Source organism: Erpetoichthys calabaricus, chromosome 4 (assembly GCF_900747795.2).
Source record: "Erpetoichthys calabaricus chromosome 4, fErpCal1.3, whole genome shotgun sequence".
NCBI classification, from domain to species: Eukaryota; Metazoa; Chordata; class Cladistia; order Polypteriformes; family Polypteridae; genus Erpetoichthys; species Erpetoichthys calabaricus.
In genome coordinates, this window is record NC_041397.2 from 205,305,810 (window position 1) to 205,325,057 (window position 19,248).

At 37.1% G+C, this 19,248-nt stretch overlaps 1 protein-coding gene across 1 annotated transcript in view; it reads right to left on the minus strand.

Moving 5' to 3' along the window:
* ttc3 (tetratricopeptide repeat domain 3) overlaps window positions 1-19,248 on the minus strand; it is a 199,310-nt gene that overhangs the window by 144,391 nt on the left and 35,671 nt on the right. Inside the window, exons 11-15 of the mRNA XM_028800224.2 lie at window positions 18,890-18,944; window positions 16,729-16,891; window positions 13,770-13,818; window positions 12,418-12,511; window positions 5,141-5,174 (exon numbers count right to left, since the gene is read on the minus strand). Coding sequence (XP_028656057.1) covers window positions 5,141-5,174; window positions 12,418-12,511; window positions 13,770-13,818; window positions 16,729-16,891; window positions 18,890-18,944 — 395 coding nt within the window. The remainder of the gene's footprint in view (window positions 1-5,140; window positions 5,175-12,417; window positions 12,512-13,769; window positions 13,819-16,728; window positions 16,892-18,889; window positions 18,945-19,248) is intronic.

The following is a 19,248-nucleotide window of genomic DNA, read 5'->3' on the forward strand; positions in this document are numbered from 1 at the left end:
CCATATAAAACCACTTTAAGATACAGTACTTTATGCACATGATCATTGTACCAGTTTTTTTATCTATTAAATGATCATGAGGAAGCAAATCCTAGCCTGGCAGCTTTGGTGCAAGGTAGCAACCACCAACTCTATATGGGATGCTAATCCATAAAAGGGCACAATCTTTCTCTCCCTGTCACTCACTCAGTCATATACACCCCCCCCCCCCCCCCAACACCCATTCCCTATATGTTGGTGCTGAAGTAATTTTTTAAATCTATCTGACTTAACCAAATTGAAATTGCAAAAGCTATCTATTTTGTTTGCCATTAAAATATCATATCCTGACATTCTAAAACTCACTGAATCATATTCATGGTTGCAGGAGAATGGAGCATATCCTGGCAGCCTGGGCACAAGGCAGAACACAATCCATGACATGGAGCCAATCCATTACAGGGCACACACACACATATACTCGGATCAATATGCAGCCGTGAAATTACCATGGCCCACATGTGCTTGTTGATGCAAACTCCTTATGAATAATTACCTTGTGTAGGATTCAAACCCAGAACACTGGATCCATGTAGCAATGGTGCTAGCCACTACCCTTCCAGACTTTCTTAATCACTAATGTTTACTTGCTGTATATTGGTTTAATCCAACAAGTAAAACATATCAAAGTTAGAATAGACATAACATCATTACACAGTAATGAAATTACATTAAAGACTTAACTGTACTTTGCATTAAAACTAAAAATAAAGCAAAAATGAACTTTCTATCATTTTCTCATTTCCCTATGTTGAACACAAGGCCACTGGGAGAGAGAGTTTATCTTTTTATTTTGTTTTTAAGAAAGCAAAATAGTACGGTACATAGAAATTGTAACAGTCACTATCTTTTCAAGTAGATTTTAATAAATTGTACTATCTTGCGGTGGTGGCTGAAAGTACTAAGCAATATCTTTAAAAGTCTGTTTACTGCACTAATTCAATAACTTTTATTTTTCCCCACTTTAAAGTAAAATACAGTATGTCTAATACAGTATAAAGCATAAGATGAAACTGAATTTATACATTTGTGGAAAACTAGATAATAATAAATTCTAATAATTTCGCAAAGAACAGTATGCTAGTATGAGAAATAAGTAAGGAGATTCAATCAATAACACCCTGAAACAGGGATATATGTGGGAGAGATTGTTATGAAATCAAAAACTGGCAACAGGAGAGTAAAAATAGATGTGATCTAGGAAAAGAACCAAAAGATAAGGTTATGGGAAGATGGCATTTGATTTAATCATTTGTAGGATTGGTCTGCTCCAGGTTACATTCTAGATAGTTTGGAAGGACAATGGAGGGACACTGAGCCATTAAAGAAATATTGCTGTTTCTCTGTGCCAGACACTTCTAAGAGATTAGGTATTTTTTCTGTTTGACTGGATATTATATCACACAGAAAAACAAGAAGCAAGGTACTGCCTTAACTGTCTGAATGTTCATCATCGCACCCTTCTTGTACATCCTAAATCCTGTATTTCTGCTTTAATTACAATCTGTTTATATTTACACCAAGTAATGGTAGAATGTTCCAGAAAGGGCTAGAAATTAGCTTGAGTAATATTCAATTAGGACCATGATGTGATAGAGTGAACAAAAGCCCAAATGCAACAGTATAGTTTGGTTTGGGAGAGTTTAATAAATTGTCCATTTGTCTTGGGTATTTTCATGATCAGTTTTTTTTCAAGTAGGGCCATGTTTTTATTCCACATATATAAGGATTAATTTTATCTAATTTCTTGAAGCATGATGTAATTTTTACACATACACAGACATACTACATATGTTCTGGAGGAGCAACCATGGGCGTCTCAGTACCTCCCCCGGGACGCTTGGTGGCAGCCTCCCTGGCTGACGATGGTGCTTTAGTTTCCCGCAGGGCTCCATGGGAGTTGGAGTTCTGTGCAGTTCTGTGGGGTTCCGCAGGTGCTGCCAGGGGGTGCTGCAGCAGGAACTGCTGGCCCCTTTTGGGCACTGGTTTTGCCTTACCCGGAAGTGCAGCCGGATGTTGCTAATCAAGCAGCTGGGGCACTTCCAGGTACCCAATAAAAGGGAGCCAGCGACCACCACTCAGCGGCCAGAATCAGGAGGCAGAGGACGAGATTGCCAGGGAGGAGTGGTGGAGGAAGAGAAAGTGCTTGGTTTGGTGTACTGTACTGTGCTTGGGACTGCGTTGTGGCTGGAGGGATTACATGGAAGACGTGCCCTCCAGCTGAAGAAAAATAAATAGTTTATTTTATTTTACCCATGCCTCCGTGTCAATCTGTGTCAGGTCGGGTGCTATACAGCATCTTCTTACAATATATAAGAAATATATATATAAAAAACAGTGATTCTTGATAATTGTTTTACCTTAATCACTATGCTCACTACTGTGTGGAGGGATACATTTGGGGCAATTTCGTAGTAGTTCCAGTTGATTTTAACTGGATGGAGTAGAACAGAGAACCAAGGTAAGAGCCCGTTCACATCTATGAGTGTTGTCAGCCAACAGCAAAAAATAGTGCTTGATAACCACTAAGTGGTGCATCTTCTTTGAGCTTTACCAAGCTTTCCGTTTCCATTTCAGAACATGATTGTGTGTTTTTTTTCCCATCTTTAGTCATCCATCCAGTCTACTGGTGCATGGTGCTATTTGCATGGCCCGTCAATCGCTTCTCTTGCATCATTCATTTGTATAAAGCACAGCACATGTAAGTTTGCATAATATTAATACACATCAACAAATAAAAAACTAGAGTCGGCTAACTTTCTTCTTCTGTAATATCACCAAATTTCAATCAAATCTGTGAAGGCATTTTGGAGATTTTTGGGTAGCAGTTTTTCTACTGTAGGAGAGGTTTTTACCCCTAAATACTGATATATCGAAATGTCCCTTCTTAGAAAATACCTAGTGCCCTAGATGTACCATCCTGCCAAATGTCAGCTTTTTAACTAAATGAAAAATAGTGTTTTTGTTGATGAGCGAGTGAATCAACTTTGCATTAAATATATATATTTGTTTTCCCTATTCATGACAGGTACAATATATATTAAATCAATTAGGATCATCTTTAGTGCACTCCCAAATAGAATTGTATTTTTGATTGCATAAATATCTGAGAATTTATCAACATTCTTTCAATCTTGGTGAAGTGAAGAATCTATACTTTTGGCATATAAGGGGATTATTTTTTTTCTGACCAAATTATATAAACCTGAATGCTAATATAATTCTTGAAAGACCCAAGCTCAATAACAAGGAAATAAGAATCACTAATTCAGTTACAATTTCCAGATGCTGTCTACTGCAAAAGTTCTCCCTATGTAAATTTTCTGAGCAGTGCTTTTCCAGCTTCAACTTCTTTGGAGTACCTGCTCAAGGTTTCATGTGAGATACCTGCTCATTGAGAATATTTATTGATCTGATTTATTTGTATTGCAGTGAACCACACTGCAGCATGCAGCCGCTCACAGTTTCACATGGGGGAACCTCTCCCTCCATAGCCTCCCGCACTTTTATCAAATGGCACTGTTCCACTCCGCTCTTACATAGCATGCCAGTTCTCAACTAAATGTGTTGTTTATGCTGACTATGTGGTTGGCTTAGATCTATGTGTGTTTGTCCTCTGCCCAGGGATGCCAGGAAAGGTATTACCCCCAGCTCTGGAACAAGTAGGTATGAAAATGTATATATGCACTTAGACTAATACAAATGTATAATGTAAGAAAAAAGCAACAAAAAAAAAAAAAAAAAAAAAAAAAAACCATGCAAATTAATAAAAACACACAAAACCTTTAAGGAGTAACAGCAGCAGAAGGCAGGAGAAGATGTATGAACTTTAGCACAAAAACCCCATTCTATTGTACCAAATATATAAGCTGATTAACAAAATATTCAGGACGAAAATCTTTACTGAGTAATACTATGTAATTTGTTGAGAATAAGCAGGTTGGATAATGGATGGATGGATAAAATTATATAACAATGGTCAATGGAAACCAAAATCACCAACCCATCGAGTGCTAGATTCAACATCACACCGAAAATCAAAACTGAAATCACAGGCTGATCCAACTTGCATGAATTTCATCACAGCAACTCATAATGTGACTCAATAGTGTGTATGGCCCCCACGTGTCTGTATGCACTCCTGAAAACATCTGGGAATGTTTCTGAGGAGACAGTGGAAGGTGTCTTGGGGGATCTCCTCCTAGACCTGGATCAGGGCATCAAAGAGCAATCATTGTATTTAATATTGATGGTGACCGGATACCAAGATCATCATAAGCACTCAATTTACTTGACAATGTACATCTGTATGTGCTAGTGTTCCTGAGCTGTGGTGTAGTAACCTAAAAAATGAATCTGCGATTAAAAACAAGAAACAGTTAAGGTCCCTTCCAAAGCTGCTAGAATTGCTCTCCATGTTAGAGTAAGAAGCACCATACTCCCAAAGGCCACTGCAGTGCAGTAAATGCTGTTCCCCAACACTCAGAGGTTAAACACTCCGAGAAAATGATTACATGTGCCTCCTTAAGGTGATATACTGTAATAGACACAGTTCACAAGAAAGAGACAGAATATCAGACTCAAGACCCTGTAGATGTCTTAGTTTCAATGGGTCTGAGTGGGATATCTCCATGTGACTTTACACTGCTATATTGTATTCATAAAGTTGTTTTCATTGTAATAATAACTTTAATAATTTTATATTTAAAGTAATTTGTGCTGGAAGACAAACAGTAGGTAATACTATTGTGGATTATTAAACAGTTGCAGTCTTTTATACTTATTTTAGTTTCAATTTTTAATTCTGCAAAATATTACAAATGTTACTGCAAGTAGTAGTGTGCATAATTATAATCATGGTTGACAAGTATAACTAAAAGTGAACATAAATCAAGAATCAGCATTGTAATATACAAGCAGACCATTAAGTCATTTAGTATCATACACTGCATGCACACAATGACAGGAGTAATTTGGCAGGCATCTATGTACTACATGACCAGTAGAAATGCAATTAAAAACAATCCTGGATGTTGTTTTGCTCAAAGGAAACATTCAAAAATATTTAACAAAAAGTGAAAACAAATTTGAAGATAATTACCTGACATAACCCTGGCTCCGCCTTGGCATGATGGCTGTAAGAAAACAAGTAAATTAAAATCCAAAACTTATTCATTATAAGTATAATTAAGTATCATTAAGTATAAGACTTATTATGGTAGTAGCATAGTAAATAGTAAACAATATCTAGTGAGTAAAGCAAATATTTGCTACCAGTTATTTTGCAATACTTGAACCAAATTGTTGCTATTTGTTTTTCAATAATATTGACTAGGAAATGTCAAATGCAGAATAAACCTGTTGTTGATTGATAGTCCAAACATATTAATGTAAAATGCTATATATTCTGGTAGTTTGATCAGTAAAACCTCATCTTAATGGACTGTGGCAACAATCAGAGTGCACAGTGTCACACACGTGTGCATGGGAGGCAGCTAAAGGGTCTAAATGAGAGTACTCCACGCCAGACCAGGGGGTAGCGGAGTGCACTGACCTTTTTTCTCACTTTCCTGCAGACCATACACGGAAAACTCTGCCTATCCCTAATGATGTCACTTCCGGTGCCAGGCCCTTGGATGATGTCACTTCTGGTGAAGAACCCATGACCGAAGAGACTTCCTGTTCCAGCCCTTTTGATGACGCCATGTCCGGGTCCGAACCTATGGAAGAGGACCCTTCCGCTTCCGCCCTTGATTATTTCACTTCCTTTTCTGGCCTTTAAAGCCTCCATATTTGACTAATCAGTTCTGTTTTGGACTCTGTTCAGAGTATATTAGTGCTAGCAATTTACCCATTTGCAGCCAGGGAATATTATACAGGTGGCCACTCCAAACCTTTTTATGACTCTTGTGTCTGCTTTTTCTGACAACAGATATAGGAAAGCATAGAATTGTTTTCAAAGTTCACATAAAATTGATGGAAACATCAGACTTATTCTTGTGTGTGAATGAAAGTAGTTTTCCTTGGTCTATTAAATAATGATTCAAATTAGGCAGTTTTCAAAGGAAAATTGTTAACATTCATTACAAAATAAGAATTTAGTTAGCTAGAAGGATGAATCACTTCAGATTCCAAACTAAATGACTTAACTCTGAAGGAGATCATTCCAAATACAGCACCTATTCAAGTTTGATATGATCATTTCTGTTTCACTGATTTATTGCAAACTATGGGCCATAATCTGTAGGCTGGAATCTGAACGAGGAATTGGGACAACTTATCTGTTAGCTCACCAATAAGTTTTGCTCTTCTCAAGTTCTTCAAACATCTTATGTAATTAGGTTTCTGACAACTTGTACAGTAGTTTGAAATGAATGCCATTAACATGTTATTCTTATGTGAAAATTAAGGTTAATTAGTAAGTGAGTAGCATTAAAGAAATGGTGATAAATAATGAGTCAGAACAACCTAAGGTTTGTAAACCTTTAACAATCCTGAGAATCTGATATGAACCTTAGTAAGTGATCAATAAAATTATTTCATTTATAAATGTTCTGTTAAAAAAATGTACTTTTTCTAGTAAATAATTGCCATTAATACATAATGAGACCTAACTCCACTTAGAAAACCTCTTTACAAAAAACTGGACATTTCCTCACATTTTCTTGAAACAATAAACACAGCACACCTCTAGAACAATTAAGAAAAGCCAATGAAAGAGTCAATTACTAAGTCAACATATGACTCGCCCACCTATTATATAAAAACAGGACAATTAATGTTTTCTTCTTGTGGAGTTGTGCTGTGTGTTTCCCGAAATGGATTGTCTTTGTTTGTCGCTGGAACTTGGGTCGCCACGGAAATCAGTGTTTCCTTGTTTGTCGCTGACCCAGTTCCGCCACAGACTTTTTCATGATCTGGAAACTAGCGCGTATAGCACCACAGTAAGATGAATTCCTAATTTAAAAGTAGTACCAGCTTGCAGCCTGAGAAGTTATTTGATTGTAAGTTTTTCAGGAAGAGCACAGCATTTACAAAATCTTGTTAACACTGCCATCTGGCTGCATGCAGTGGAATAGCAGGCTGACAAGGCTCTATGTGATTTAAAATGTGCACTACTCTCCCTGACTATTTCTCGTCCATTCACTCTGTTCGTGGACGAAAAGGGGGGATTAATGAATGCAGTTCTATGAATAAATGCAGTTCTAATAACTCCATGGAGATAAACAAAGGCTAATAGCCTATTTTTCGAAAAAATTGGATCCAGTGGCTGCAGGTGTTCTACCTTGTCTCAGACCTGTAGCAGCCACAGCAAAGGCCGTGCTAGCCAGAACAGATATAGTGCTCATGAGCCCCCTAGTGGTGAAAGTGCCTCATGCCGTACACTCCATTTTAGTACAGGCTAAAACCTCACATCTCACTACTGCTAGGGCAATACACTATCAAAATGTACTCTGTATGTTGTCAAACGGTACCATAGAAAGGTGCTCCACCTTAAATCCAGCTACTCACCTTCCAACTGAAGAGGAAGGGGAGCCCCACAACTGTCATGACGAAATAACTAAGGTTATAAAACCTACGATTGGAAAATGGAACATCTTCAACCAACTATGCAGTGGTCAAAGGTGACCACCTGCTGGAAGCAAACCGAATTTCTTCAAGTTTAAGCACGCAGACAGCTCTCACCCGAGCTTGTCAGTTGTCAGAGGGAAAAATCGTAACAATCTATACGGATTCCAGATATGCTTTTGGAGTCTGCCATGATCATGGAGCATTATGGAAATTACGGGGATTTCAGACCAGTACTGGAAAGCCCGTCCAACATCAAAAGCTAATAGAATCCCTCTTAGAAGCAATAACCAAACCCTCAAAACTGGCAATAGTTAAATGCCAAGCCCATACTGGGAAACAGGACCCTGTCAGCAAAGGAAACAAATTAGCTGATCACTTTGCTAAACAGGCTGCTTATAATAACACACCAATCTCTTTACAGTAATCCCTCGTTACTTCGCGGTTCACTTTTCGCGGATTCACGACTTCACGGATTTTATATGTAAGCATATCTAAATATATAATGCGGATTTTTTGCTGCTTCGCGGGTTTCTGCGGACAATGGGTCTTTTTACTTCTGGTACTTGCTTCCTCAGTTGGTTTGCCCAGTTGATTTCATACAAGAGATGCTATTGGCGGATGGCTGAGATGCTACCCAATCAGAGCACGCAGTTAAGTTCCTGTGTGCTGCTGATTGGCTCAGCGACGGAGTGCTGCATTAACCAGGAAGTCTCATCTCACTCATTCAGCATTAACGTGCTCCTGCTCCTGCTTCAGGGGCCGTGTCCAAGCGCCAACAGAAGATGCAAATGATTGCAGAAAAGGTAAAAGTTTTGGATATGTTGAAGGAAGGGAACAGCTAAACCGCTGCAGACACCATTACAGCATCAATAAGTCCACGATTCTTTTTATTTAAAAAGGAGGAAAAACATATAAGATCTACGGCCGCATTGTCCTTTAACCAGGGCGCAAAACGAGTTGCAAGTGGACGTGATAAGGCAGTAGTCTGGATGGAATCTGCTTTAGGAATCTTTGCAACAAGGTCGACGACGTCATGACCGCCTACAAGCTGCTACGTGTACTTCGCTATACAGTATGTGTAAACTTATCTACCGATTTCATATTGCTTAGCAGTTGTCCCTGTTATTAATAGAGTAAAGGGTGGGTTGTAAACAATACAGGGAGGGTTTAAAAACGTCCAAATACATGTTAAATAATGAAATAAATATGGTGTCCCTACTTTGCGGAAATTCAGTTATCGCGGTTGGCCTTGGAACCTATCTCCCGCGATAAGTGAGGGATTACTGTATTTCAACAGAAAGATGACAAAGACCCAGTCAAATTATCTCTTTACAGAATGCAGCCACGGACAGAGAAAAGAGAAAATGGTCCAAAGAAGGATCCCTCTCTGATGGAGTCTGGACCCATAAGCAAAATAACAAACCTTTCCTCCCAAAAGCTTCTTTTCCAGGTATGGCAAAAATTACACATGGCCTGGATCACGCTGGAAAGGATGCAATGGTTCAAGAGGTTGGGAATCATTGGGAAGCAGTAGGCTTCTCTAGATACGCAGAGCAATTCTGCAAACGTTGTGCAGTATGTCAGAAATTTAATGTAGGAAAGGGTATTCAGGTAAGTCCCGCCGTTACACCTAACCCAATGGGTCCATTCGAACACCTTCAAATGGACTTCATTGAATTAACACCATCAAAGGGGTAACGATACTGTTTAGTAATTGTTGATGTGTTCTCCCAATGGGTGGAAGTTTCCCTTCCAAACATGCAGACGCCAAAACTGTGGCAAAAGCTTTGATAAAGGAAATCAGTCCAAGACGGGGAATACCACAGAAATTGCAGACTGATAATGGCAGTCATTTTGTAAATTCTGTAATCAATGAATTGACTACTTGGCTCCAAATTAACGTACATCACTATTGCAAGTACCATCCGCAAAGTGGGGGTATAGTAGAGCGATGCAATAGTACCTTGAAATCTAAATTGGCTAAAATCTGTGAGCAAACAAATTTAACTTGGCCTGATGCTCTACCTCTGGCCTTAATAGGATTAAGAGGGAGGACACACCGACAATTAGGGCTGTCGCCATTCGAAATTCTGACCGGACGGCCCATGCCAGTCGGCATGGTCATAGGTAATGTTACACTGCATATCGTGGACAATGATCTTCTCTCTAGTCTTACAGGTCTCCGAGCTTCCCTGAAAGAAGTCCATGAGCAGGTTAATCAGGCCTGGAGGACCAGTTCCCCGTCTAGAGACTCCCCAATTCCTTTGGGCACCTGGATCCTGGTTAGAGATACTCGAAGGAAACATTGGCATCACCCTCAGTGGAGAGGACCGTTCCAAGTTCTGCTGTCAACACCACACGCTGTTAAAGTTGAGGGACTGCCTGCCTGGATTCACGTCTCACATTTCAAAAGATGGTACCCTTGATTGTGGCTTCAGATCAGCACAGCCACCCTACACTGCATTCTTGGTTTTTAATTGCTCCTTATTAGCAATAAGATGCAAATGACAAAAGAAACCAGCAGTTATCCATTTTGCTTGTTACCCTTTACACCTGTGTATTTATTGTGCACTATTTGGTTTAATTAAATACTTGGAAGGTAAGAGAAGAGAAAAAAGTGAAGGATTGAGAATTACCCATCCGTTTTACACTTCATAGTATTTGGATGATATCCTTAGAATGGAAAAAAAATCTAGGATATGAGAATGACTTGACATAGCAGAGTTAAAGCACTAACAAGCCATGAAATGTAATTATTGGCAAGGATTGTTTTCTAATTAAGCAACTGGGTTGGAACAAAAACCCGCAGCCACTGCGGCCCTCCAGGAATGAATTTGCCCACCCCTGGTCTAAGTGATCGTCCACAGTTGTGAGTTGTTTGGAATCATATAGGGTACATAATATATCGTTATTTGGAATACATGCATTTCTTGTGTGTTCCGTGTCTACAACGATCTGAGTAAATGTAGGATGACAGGAAATGTGAGAAAAGAAATGTTGAACACATAACTAATACAGAAACTTTTTTCATGCTATAGTAATAATGACAAAATGCTGACATGAAGTATATAATGTGTGAAGACTGAAGTCCAAATATTGAACACTTCCACAAAAGGTAGAACAAAAACAAGCGTGCTTTTATTCAAGAATATAACCAAAGAAAAAGAAATCGTTCAATTTAAATGTTGTTGTCAATGAGTAAAAACCCAAGGACAAACATCAATCAATACAAAAGCTACATGTGTGCTTGTCTGGTACAGAGGTAAGAACTGCTCCTTTGTAATCATAAGATTGCAGCGTCAAGTCCGGATTCTTCCCATTTTGAGTAGTGAGCTGCTATTATTATTACTATTACATAATAAGAACATGTATTTAACTCGGGTCTGTAACACCCGGTGTAAATTTTTGCTACTTGTAAAACTTAGTGGGTTTTTTTTTCCATTCAGTTTTATTCTCTCAGTCACGTTCATGTGGTACAACGAACTTGCCTCTCCCTCTCTGAGTTGATGGCATTTATCTCCATTCCTTTCACAAGAGCAGTGATGACCACAGTTGGAACTGTGGTTGATGCCTGCTCAGAACTATTTTTTGTACCGGCAATCAAAGATATGATGCCCGTGACCACTATCAGACTGGACAAAGGCAGAACTGTAGCAAAAGACAGCCACTTCACAGTGCTTTCACTGGCTAATAGACTTCTTTTTTGGGTGCATACACTGTCAGCATGGCATTGCCAGATCTAAACACTAGCGTGGCGAATTGCTCGCGTACTAAAGTGGGACTTCCACATGCAGCTAAACTCACTTTAGTACACAAATAATGCTCCATGCTAGTGTTTAGATCTGGCACTACCATGCTAACAGTGTATATACAATGCACCATAACGGGGAGATAGGGAACGATCGGAAAAAAAAACATGTTCAAATGATAACTCATGTTCAAATGACATAGCGCTTTCAAATAATGACATTTTCATGCATGGATGTGTGTGTGCATGCACAAGAGAGTCAGGGACAGATTTGATGTCATTTAAGTGGTTACTGGAATATAAAATAAACACTTTTGCAAAAGGTATAATGAAAACAGGTGTGATTTTTATTCAAGAATAAAACTGAATAACAAAGAATTCAAGCGGCAACAAGATACCAAGAAGACATGATTCACCAGAGTTTGTGTGTCTGCTTATATCCCTTCAGCAATATCATTTACAGACAGCAAAAACTTACACCAGGTATTACAGACTCAAATCAAACGTATGTTTTTATTATGTAGTAGTAATAATAATAGCAGCTCACTACTCAAAAAGCAGAGAGCCTGGGCTCGAACCCTTTTGATTATAAAGCAGCAGTTCTTACCTCTACACCAGCCAAGCGCACATGTAGATTTTGAGTAGATTTTAATGTCTTAACCAGAATACATTTTTGATAGTATGAGTCAAGAGGGGTTTTTAGTTGCATTCACACCATATTTCACATATCAAGGACTGGATTCAGTTCATCATCTGTTATTTGTAAGCTCCCATTGCCAGAGCTGTGTCAGATTATCTAGAGTGGCACATTTTCAAAAGCATTTTATTTAGCAAAGTCATAGTTGTCTGTATTTTTATTGTACATTTAGATTTTCCAAGACTTTCCGCTTGTCAATTTTCATTTTTCGTGCAATACGGTATACCATGTTGTCAACAGAAGATTGTCCCCATCTTGCCAAGATAGGCTCCAGTTTGAGAATGATAACTTTGTTTACACAATTTTCTGTTTTTACGTGTTTATGTACATTTCTTTAAGAAAAAATAAATACAGTACTTACATTGATTTCAAAATTACAGTCTTCCTGCCTGCTAATGGCTTCTTCTGTATTACCCCCATTATTATCTGTGCAGCTTTTAAAAAGGGTTTCAGGTCTGAAAATATAAAGTGGAAAACTGCAATGGATAGCCACATTCAGCAAGATTTGACATTTTTTTTAATATACTTCAGTAATCAAATTTTATATATGTTTGAAATATTTTAGTAAATGTTAACAGATTTGGCCAACAAGTATAAGTATGTATGTATGTATGTATATATATATATATATATATATATATATAATAAAAAAAATAAAAAAAATATTGGAAGGCTTGGAAGGAGACGAGATGTGATTTTATCGGAGACACTTTAACATCCCATGAGACAAGGCAGTGAGACAAAAGGACAGCTGCTGTACAAGCTTTTAAATATTCGAAGCGCTGAGCAACATGCAGATCACACAGCAAACCAGCAGTAGATCCAACTGCATCTCCTTAGCATATGTTCAGTCGCCCTCTTCACAATGCGAGTGGCACATATGCGAAGTGGCTGCCGCATAGCACGCCCCAGGGTGGCGGTGGGGGGATCTGGGGGGAATGGGGGTGGGCGAGCAAAGTGAGCAGGGGCAAAGCCCTCTAGTATATATATATAAAATCAAGTATTATATTTATGGATGTTAATAAAATATATTGTATACAATGTCTTTTAAGTATATTTAGTCCATAAAATATTTATTCACATTTAAGTGTCATACAATCCTGCACTTTGATAAATTGGATTGGAAAAATTACTTCTGAAACCATTTTTAAATTTGCATCCTCTAGATATACACTTTGTGCTAACCAATTGTTGTAACTGTAACTTTCTGAAATGGCTCTATTAATAATGTATATCATGACAGAGTATTAAACTATTTATCTTTGCAAAATTGTTTCAACAGTCTAAAGTTAGTTGAAGAATAGGTGTAAACAGCTGTTTCAAAATTTTGTAGAAGATTTTTGAAGGGAGTAAGACACTAACTAGACCACTCAAAAGCTTCCACTCATCAAAAGACTTTCTGATATAGTTCAGCATTCAACCCAAAAGACAGCAGCCCTCTTCAGAGGCAGTCTCCTGTAAAAATGTCTCTTGAAATGTACATTGGAGATTGTTAATTCATGAATACCACCTTTAATTATGAGAAATTCCAATAGATTTATTTTCCTGTAAACAGATGTTTAGATACAATCTTTATAAAACATCTATAATTATTTTCACCATCATCAACATTGCTGTATATGCTAAGAATATCATAAATTATGTAATCAAAAAATTAATTTAACTGGTACCATTATTGCTAAAATATTTAGGATTATATTGAAAATAACTTACTTTTGACTATGGCATCCTTTGAATTTATTTTTTCTTCGGGCAGCGCTACCTACAAAGGACATGAATAAAATTTGGTATCACTAATACACTTCTTAAACTTGGTGCTTCTGAAAATGTATAAATAATTATACAATAAATATTTGAAAGCATATGAAATCACTTCTATTTGCATGGAATGTTATTTATATTAAACACAGTGAATGTTTCATGATGTATTTTTAACAGCTGTATAGGTGTCCTACAGTATTACAGAATGTACTGTGCCATATAAATGTATACTTCATAAAATTGTTTTATTATATATTTTTATTGACCTTGTTGCAAATATAAATTAAATTATGTTCCTTAGACATCTATAATTGGGGAAAAATTAATTTTGTCTTTGGTCATAAATAAAAATGAGATAAAACAATAACAAATAATTTCTTCATTTGATTAAAACACATATGGTGAATGCTATAAAAGAACAAAAACAAAGGGAACAATAAGATTTTGCAAAGGCAGGAGGGTACAGGGATTATTTACATTAATCGGTTATATGGGTAAAAGTCTTAATGCCTGTGACACAACTTCTTTGTAGTATTTTTTGCATATTTAAAACAACAACAACTGTGGTCATAATGCCTTAACCATGACTGAAGTGATCACCATTCGTAATCAAGCTTTATACACAGTATCATCACCCTTCTCACAAGAAACATTTTTCCAGGCAACCTTTTTAAGTCACTGCAGGCCCATACTTATAAATGTGGTTGGAAACAAAAATGTGAGTCTTAAACTCTTTTACAGTCACTGGTTGTTAGCTGGTCTAGTGTCTTTGTGAAAACAAAGCTTTTTAAAAAATACAATATACAATAGTATGCCAAGTTAAAACAGGCATACTACTGTGAGCGACTGTATATTTATTTCCTAAATTTTGTCTTCCCTAATACATTAATCACTAACTTTAACTAGTGAAAGGCAAAGTTATTAAACTGTCAATCCCATGTTTCTACCAATATGGATGAATTTCACATCAGTTTCACACCTTTTGAATAAAATGCAAAAGCACCTATTGTCATTTTAGTGACACAAGGTGGATCCATTACTAATCTTGAACTTTTTGCTAGATGTAATAGTCACAGGACTGCACAGCATTTCAACAGTTTATACTCTCTAATTAGAAGTATGTGTATATGTCTAGACTAGGACCTATTAAGAAGACCAAGTCATTGGATTGCTTACAATATTCACTGGAACATATGCTACAAATGCTACGTTTATGGCAAATAAGGTTAATTTGTCAAAATCAAGAAAAAAAAAATCAGTGATGATGCCAAAGCATGCTGCCATGTGCAGTCAAAAGCAATGGAAGGATCATGTGTGCACAAAATACAATTGCACCTGTTTGGTATAGTCTGGTTTTAACCCAAAAGAATATGTTGTGGCTGCCGATTACAGTACTGTCATTTGTCAACTGTGTAAAAAGGAAGTTAGAAGAAAAAACAATGCAACAGTAGTGAGAAAAGTGCTATTTAAACGTAAAGAATTATTATATTATTCAATTTGGTAGCAGATCTGAGAACTACATAGCCCCTGCAGTATGCTAGACAGAATATCAGCACAAAGTCTTCAAGTGGAAGGGAAAGCCCTACTTTGCATAGTCTGCTTTAGACATAGAGTTTTTGTTTGCAAAACCAGCAAAATACAAACAAAACAGTGTTAGATGAAAGGCTTGCAACAATGCTGTTTTATTTTTTAAACCCAATATACACTCCTGTTTCACACTGTTAAAAAAAAAACCCAAAACACAAGGTTCATGAGAATAAGAAGTGCCTGGTCAAAAATAGTTAAGGGGGAAGTGTAGCTCTCATTGCGGAGTGCAGTTCTATGTACCTTCCAAAGAAACACCTGTTTCAATATAGACTGTGATGTCAGTTTCCCTAATTTAGATGTGAGAATATATGTCTAAAAAATTCACTGCTTTTCCCTAATTTGTTTTTTTTTTTTATTTACTGTGTGCTGGGCTAATGTATGTGTTTATTTTTCTTTGCACTTTAAGTATAGAAGTGCTCTCATATCCTGTTATCAGCAATAGTTCATGAGTAAAAAAAAGTAAAATTTGTGTCTTGAATAATTTTAGCCTATGTGACATACTATGTAACCCTTAAAATGTGAAGATGTTTTTCCTGATGCTATGGGCTTTCATCCAGTAGGATGGAAGTTAAACAAACTCTACACAAAGAAAGTATGAAATGCCATTTTCTAACATATTTTGTAATAACTGCTGTATATAATAATCTTTGCAAATAAGAAAATAAAACACTAGAAAATGTATTCTTAATGTCATAACCACATGTGGTAGCAAGGTCAATGTAATTCAATATTTTCTATAATAGATATTTTCTCTTTAGTTACTGACATTTATTCTCTTTAGTTATGGACATTTAAAAATTCTATTACCGGACCAACCTTGATGGAAAACTAATGATATACTGTAACCCACACAAATCGCTCCAGAAACTCCTTTCTTCCTAGTGCCATACAACTTTTCAATAAGAAATATCGGAGATAATGTTTAAGGTTTTGATATATATCCTGTAACCTTTTTTTTTTTTTTGTTTGTTTGGTGTAAATATGTTTTATCTAACTGCCTTACCTTAACCTTTCTTATTTCTGTTTGTCTGTTTTATTTCATTCTGTCTGTTTTCTTGTGTAAACATGACTAAATAAAGAAACCTAAACCTAAACCTAAACCTATAACTGGTTAAAGAATGTATTATTATGATAATATTCTCTAATACATATAAATATCTAATAATATTTGAACTGTTAGTTATTAATGTGTTTGTTAAAATTCACAAATAAGTACACTTTGAATTAGTTATTAGTAAGCAAATTATTAATTTGTAAAAAAATAAAATATATTGTAGAAGTCACAGCCCCAATAATGAAAACAGCAAAGCTGCATTTTTTTTACCTTTGATTTTTTGCATTTCACATCTAAATCGTGCACTTTGCTGAATTAGCTCCTGGATTCCTTCTGAACTGTCTCTGCATAGGTCCTGAGCTTTTTCATTTGCCTGTAAAGCTTTCTGATATTCACCCAATAAAAACAATGCATCACACATCCTGTAATGTCCCTGTTAGAAAAAGAAAGGTTATTAAACACGATCAGGCAGCTTTAATACAATCAGGGATTATTATATAGCATTTTAAAATTAGAATACTGTTGCACAAAATTAATTTCATTTAAGTACCCTGTACTATTTCAAACTACTATATGCAAAAAATATCAGATCAGGTCAGGTTGGGGAGAATGCACTGGTACAGTTGCACCCACCACACGACGAAACAGCCCGGGATGCCGGTTGGCAACCCCCCAGGCAGACAGTCAGAGTCCTCGCTCAGTCTCTCGAGAATCCTTATCAGAGCCTTCATTGGCTCCGCGAAAATCACAGCATCATCAGCAAAGTTAAGATCAGTGAATCACTCTTCACCAACAGATGCCCCACAGCCCCTGTCTGTAAGTTCCTCACGCCAATTGCATGCAAACTCATTAGAAACAGCCTGATCTTGGAGTGGTTGCCTACTGGTCCTAAGCTGGATCTTCACAGTAGCAACAACAAGTCTGTGGTCAGAATTCACAAACTGGGCATTTCTATAGACCCTGCTGTTCTATAGGAGCCTTCAGCATCTGCTCATGAGGATTTGATCAATCTCTTTCACCACACCATCAATATTGGAGTACCAAGTCCAACAATGTTTCTCAGGGCACTGGAACCACAATCCAGCAATCTGCAACTCCTGTCCTTTTACAAAATCAAGGAACATGGTTTCACAACGGTTGCCAGAACAATGGGGACCGACAAAATCCTCATAGCCAGCCCTGTCAGTGCCAGTGGTCACACTGAAGTTACCCATGTCCAGAGGAGTGTCACCTCGTGGGCACCCATCAACCACCAAGCGAAGTTATGTATAAAATTTCACCCTCACCAAGACATCACACACCGTGGTCAGAGCATACACTAGGACAAACAGACAAGGCACCCAGAGAGTGCCTTAATCTGAGTCTCATAATGCACTCGTTAAAAGGGGTGACATCAGACACCATTGGAAGGAGCCGATCTGCCACAGCAACGGCTACTCCCGGAGTATGACAGCCATCAGAGCAACTAGACCAATAAAAGGTGTACCCAGGTCTGCAAACCTCAGAGAGTGCAGCCACTGAAATGCGGAGTTTACAAAGCAGAGGAGTTGATTATCACGCTGGAGAGACAAAACGTTCCATGTGCCTACCAGGATGGGCCGTGTCAAATTGTGACCTGAGTGCTGCCGTGCAGCGGGCGACACCTCAGCACCACACCAGTTCTGATCCCCAATAGGCCTGACCCCATTGGCTATCCAGCGGTTTTCACTATTCTGGGGATGAGATTACAGAGGGCTTTCCCCCATCCCCTTCATAATGCAAGCAGCCTTCCTGTGGGCAGCTGCAGCAGCGCTATTCCGGCAGAGAGCAGAAAGGGCAATTGTCTGTCATTTTGGAACTGAGTTTTTACGGTTGCTGGAGTGCCAATACTGCCACCAACCCACAAGTTTTCCCTTCAAGTTGGAGGACCACTTGTAGGACCAGATACAGTTTAATGTCATACCCAGGAATAAAAAATATTCTGTGAAAATATGTAACATTTTCTTTAAACTAAATTTAGTTTTTCATATTACTTTTATTTTTTTTTTTCCTATATTCATTTTCTGCACAAACACCTGTTACATGAGTATAATATGAAAAATAACTGCTACTTATGAAAAAATTGCAAATGGAAATGTATACTTTCAGATATAATAATGTCTCATGCTACAATTCACTGAACTATGGTAAATTTAACAAAGTGCTGAATTAAAAAAAGATCCAAAGGAAAAAAAAATAAGTGTACAAGCTAAAGTTTAGCTAATCTTACTTTGTTTTCCTAAATTAGACTGTTCAAACAAAGAATAAAAAGAGCTTAATTCAAAGAAGTAAATAACTGATCCAATAGTTTGTCACTTGAAATTGTGAACTTTGAACATTTGAGCAGTACGTTTATGTATGAAAACATATGTAAGTCAGTTAACTTGGAAAAAAAATAATTTAACTTACATACCTTTGGCCAATTAGGTTTTAGTATTGTTGTTCTTTTGCCATCACCTATAGCTTTTCTAAAAACAAAAAACAATAAATATATACATTGAGGCTCTTATGATCAGTGACCTAATCATACAATATTAAAATAAAGACTTAACATACAGAATTGAAGCACTAAATTAGATGTATATTTATTGATTATCCTAGCTTTATATCTTAAATTTAAAAAGGAGTTGTTCATTTAGATAATTTTGTTGAAGAACAGGTTGTCATTAGTAAATTTGAAAAAATAGATGTATTTATTTATATGTTCAGTGTTGTACTTGTTTACCATAAAGAGTATATAAAACTAAAAGTATTCAAATAATATGAATAAAA